The 4,601-nt window shown below is 51.2% G+C and overlaps 1 protein-coding gene across 1 annotated transcript; it reads left to right on the top strand.

Annotated features, from left to right (window-relative positions):
- Positions 1–2,146: 2,146 nt before the first annotated feature.
- Positions 2,147–4,397, top strand: CLUP02_16622 (methyltransferase domain-containing protein; the record flags this gene model as incomplete). The annotated part of the gene is made up of 8 exons (XM_049295540.1): positions 2,147–2,510; positions 2,554–2,576; positions 2,626–2,842; positions 2,970–3,180; positions 3,264–3,639; positions 3,695–3,732; positions 3,795–3,848; positions 3,953–4,397. The coding sequence occupies 8 exons, from the start codon at positions 2,147–2,149 to the stop codon at positions 4,395–4,397; spliced, it is 1,728 nt and encodes a 575-aa protein (XP_049152687.1).
- Positions 4,398–4,601: the final 204 nt, after the last annotated feature.

Genomic DNA, 4,601 nt, shown 5'->3' with positions numbered 1-4,601 from the left:
TGACGAGCTAACCAAATTCGAGACAACTTGCCTATGGGTAGCTCGCTAGCTCATTAGAGCTGTCGAGACTGTCTTGTCTTGCGCAGTAAGCATGGTAAGCTCGCTTGGTGCCAAACATTGCCAAGGACAGGTTCACACACTCCTTGAGCTCTCTCTCTCTCATCTTCCTATTCATCTTCATCTTTATCGTCCTCGTGAAGCTGTAAAGTCATCAAAAAAAATATAGTCATTTAGTTGTCAGGCAGCGACCATCATTAACCCTGGCCTGCAGAGAACCACAGCCCGGGTATCGAGCGGGAAAGCATTACCCGCCCCTGCAAGTATAAGTCATCCAAGCCTTGCTGTAGCATCTGAGGTAGGTATCGAAGCAGAGCAGAGCAGAGCGCAAGTGCCACTCTCCCACTTGTACCTGGGCGAAGCAATGTACATTCCCTTGACCCATCGACCCTCATGTACTTTTCCTTCCCTGCCTTAGTGTCTAGTAGGTTCACTTCCGTACTTCCTGAGAGCAAGAGTGACAGAGAGAGAGAGGGCCACAGCGACCCGTGCAGGGACGGGACGCGGAGCTGTAAAGACCTGGACCTTGCCAATCGTCCATACTCGAACATCCATGCTTCCTTCAAGTCTACATTCTGTTGCCTGCCTCTCTCTCGCACTCATTGTCCCTTGCCTTCGGACCACTGACACCAAACACATACATAATCGCTCCCTTTTCACCTTTGTTTTCACCATCGTGTTCTTCAACGTTGCCATACTGTCGGGCCCTCGAGATTCCCCACGTCATCATTTACCAGCCCAGGATTCCTTCTGCGACTTATCTTGCGACCTTGTCTCCCAGTCTTGCCTCGATCTACCGGGAGCGTTGTTGAGCTATCGATCACCTGTCAACTTGAAGGATTCGAGATACCAGCCAGGGTCGACAACCTCTTCCCCCGCACAGGGCATTCGGCGAACAACCCGATCTCACCACATTCCGTTGCGTCGAATCGTCGCTGTTCACACCCCAGCCACGACGACGACGACCGCCGAGAGCACACAAAGTCTTGTCGCGTCAGACTTGAACACCGCTCTTCTAGACGGACGCTAGTCGACGGTCGAAGTTTGCTAGACAGGTTGCAGGTTACATAGCTCTAGACGAAGCCTGAATCCCCCACCCCTGATACCAAAAGGTCATCCACAAACACCATCTCATTCTCAGCCTGTCCGCCATCCGCCGCCTTCTCTGGTACCGGGCTCCTTCGGCTACCTTGCTAGTACGTACCTTGGCGACTTTTCTTAGTCTATGGGACGACCCCCTTCTCGTTTCCCCCCAGTCGAGGAAGTCATTCAGATTTCTGAGGCACCCTCACGGGCCATGTCAAAGTTGATGCCGAGCCTTCCAAACCACCATACCCTTTCTCTCTTAACACCAAGCCTGTCCCGTCGCAAGACATGCCAGAATTCCCGAACAAACAGTTGTTGAAGTCGATCCCTGATCCCCTTACCTCCCATCCTTCCCTTCGCTGCTCGCGTCCGCGATTTATCTCGTCCCGAACAAAGCGCACGCACACCAACCCCAAATAACCCTTTTCCATTGTCTCGGGTCCCTCCTTGTCATCCGCTCCAGTGGTTTTCTATTCCTTTTTCCCCTGTCAGTATCCTCCTCTTCTCCAAGACAGGCAGCGCAAAGTTTGCTTTCCCATCATTCGTTCTCGCCTCCCCGCTTCCACACCTCCAAACAAACCGACGTTTTCGTCCAACATCTTCCCTATCCTGATTATCTCTCTATCCACAAGCGGTTCGACCGCTCCCCACGCCGCACGCCGCTTCGGGACTTTTCTGATCTGACAGTTGGAAACAGACAAGCCTGGCTGCCAACCTGGGACGTCATCGCCGGCATTTTGGTCTTGGTGGAGGGGTCCCTGGTTAGAATTTTCCATCCCTGGAAAGCTCTCTGACGTTGAGAAAGCCAAGGTTTTGGATTGGGATCGCTTCGCATTGCCAATTCGCATTGCCATCAACTTCCCGACAAGTCAGGCGCCCGTCGCCGAGGACCTTTCTCCACGCCCGACAACAGTCAAGTTCGTGTACGCTTAGGTTCGAACATTTGACTCAGGCTGGCGTCTGTCGGGTACGAAGCGCAACAAGCAGATAATTCACGTCCACAATGAATTCGCCGCCAAACTCATTACGCGAAGAACAACTGAGAGATCTCTTGGTGAAGTCCGCTCGCGGCCCGCCTTCAGACCAAGAACCCCCCGAAAAGCGGCTTAAACTCGGCGGACCCCCTTCTCCGGCAACCTCAGGCCCGGCCGTCATGTCACCGCCCGGTTCCACCGATACAGCTATCACTGTCGGTTCTCATAATGGCGATGAGTACGACACCGAGAGCTTGACCGACAGTGTGAGAGAGCACATGTACGAGAACCGACTACGATATCACGCCTACCGCGCAGGACGTTATGCATTTCCCAACGATGCTATTGAGCAGGACCGCGACGAGATGAAGCACATCATCAGCATTGAGCTGAGTGGGAGGTACTTCTTTTCCCCTGTCGATGACCTGATGGCAAGAGGCGCCGAAGTCCTGGATCTGGGTATGTGAAAGCTTTTCATGTGAGGCACCATGGTGGTGACGTACTTGAGATCATCGTGGCGAATACCTGCCGCCACGTTATGAACGCTTTCTTCTGCAAGAATCATCACAACGTTGTTCATGATGCCTCGGCAATGAAGAGAACAACGCCAGAATCTTGCGACGTCATCACCGAGCCGTTTGTTTACATCTTAGGATATGCTGTGAATCGCAGTGAGTTAACACCATTCTTCACAGGAACTGGACCCGGTCACTGGCCTATTGAACGTAAGTCCCAAGTCCTCAAGACGCTTTCATTTGCCGTCATATGATTCACTTTCACACCGTTCTTCTCACACCATTACGATCTCGCTACGTTTATAATAAGCGGTCAAACTTACATGTGACCCCGTAGTCGCCGATATGCATCCCAACTCTACGTTTCTCGGCATCGATTTATCTCCGATTCAGCCAAGTGAAGTGCCTCCCAACTGTCACTTCATGGTCGACGATATTGAACACGAAAATGGATGGGATCTAGACGAAGAGTACTTTGATTTCATCCATCTGCGACATACCCTGCACTCCATTCGCGATCGCAACGATCTCATGCAACGCGCCTATAGGTAAACTCCTCATCTCATTTTCACACCCCCTCCTCAAGCTATCGAATAATACTACCTGAAGACAAGAGACTGAACTCTCGTAGGCACCTCAAGCCTGGTGGTTGGTTTGAAATACAAGAACTCGAGTTCTTCCCTTTGTGCGACGACCAGTCCTGCCCAGACGGAGATGGGTACGGCTTCCGAGTCTTCACGCAGTACCTCGACGCGGGATTAAGAGTGCTTGGATCAGAAATGCATGGAATTCGCGCCGCCGCCGATGAGATGCGGGCCGCTGGTTTCGAGAACGTGGAAGAGGACAGGAGGAAATGTCCCATCGGCGACTGGCCAGCAAGGCCTGAGCTGCGCGAGTGTGGCATATTGATGCGGGAAACGATCTTGGAAGGTCTCAAGGGTCTGGCGACAAGGCCTTTCAGAGCCCTGGGATGGACCGAGATACAGATCGAGATGTTCTTGTTGGACGTACGGTCGCACGTCAAGGAAAGAGACTTCCACTCCTATCTGAACCACAGGACAGTCTATGGAAGAAAACCGCTCGACGCGCCGAAGCCATGAGTGGCAAATTTATGAAGGAAAAGAATCAAGAGCACGAAGCAAGACTGACGACACGAAACGAGCGAGGCGACGAGTACGCATGAGATCACCAATCACCGCATACCGATAAAGGCGATGTAGGGGTTTTTTTTTTAGATTTGTGTTTTTGATTTTCCTGGGATTGGACGCCTCCTTTCCCACATTGGATGTGCTTCGGTGTCACTGGGGCATTGCATCAAAGGGTTCAGCCGGCGGGCTGGCATCATTATCATTATCATCATCATCAAAACAACGGCACTGCATCGGTTTGGAGATCTCTCGGTGGGCTTTGGGGTCTACGGACAGCGGGAGGTAGCTTCGGCTTTGGCATGTCGTTATCACATTTCGGCTACAGCGGGCGATGGGGGAGTTTTTTGTTGGCTTTCTACTTCGAGGAAGTCATGAGATTATTAAGACCATGGCGGCCTCGTTGGCTATATCAGCTTCTAATAGGTCTGGTGTATCTTACCGTTTCATCCCGCCATATTGGAGTAGTCCGCACGAAGGGGTTCGTTCAAAGAGCAATCCCTCGAAGTCGACGAATATTGCGGAGGTGGTATGTCTATAACGCCCATGGAAAATACACTGCAAAGCCTCTCATCCCCGAGGGCTCATTGCTAGTTTTCTACGCTTCTATTCCTCCCTGATTAAACTGTTAAAATTCGAAGTGATGAATTAAATAAGCCTATAGATATGAGTCTTTACAAGAGATATGTTATAATTCGAAACGTTAAGGTGTTAAACAAGATGGTGATCAAGCTTGAGATGTTTTAAGTCGTGCCTACTTTCTGAATGCCGATCATTTGATGACTTCGTAGACAGTGATTTGCATGCGTTCATGGAAGCCAACT

This window comes from Colletotrichum lupini, chromosome 9 (genome assembly GCF_023278565.1).
Source record: "Colletotrichum lupini chromosome 9, complete sequence".
Lineage (NCBI taxonomy): Eukaryota > Fungi > Ascomycota > Sordariomycetes > Glomerellales > Glomerellaceae > Colletotrichum > Colletotrichum lupini.
Note: the sequence above shows the minus strand (reverse complement) of the source record. Positions and strands in the feature narration are given on the sequence as shown.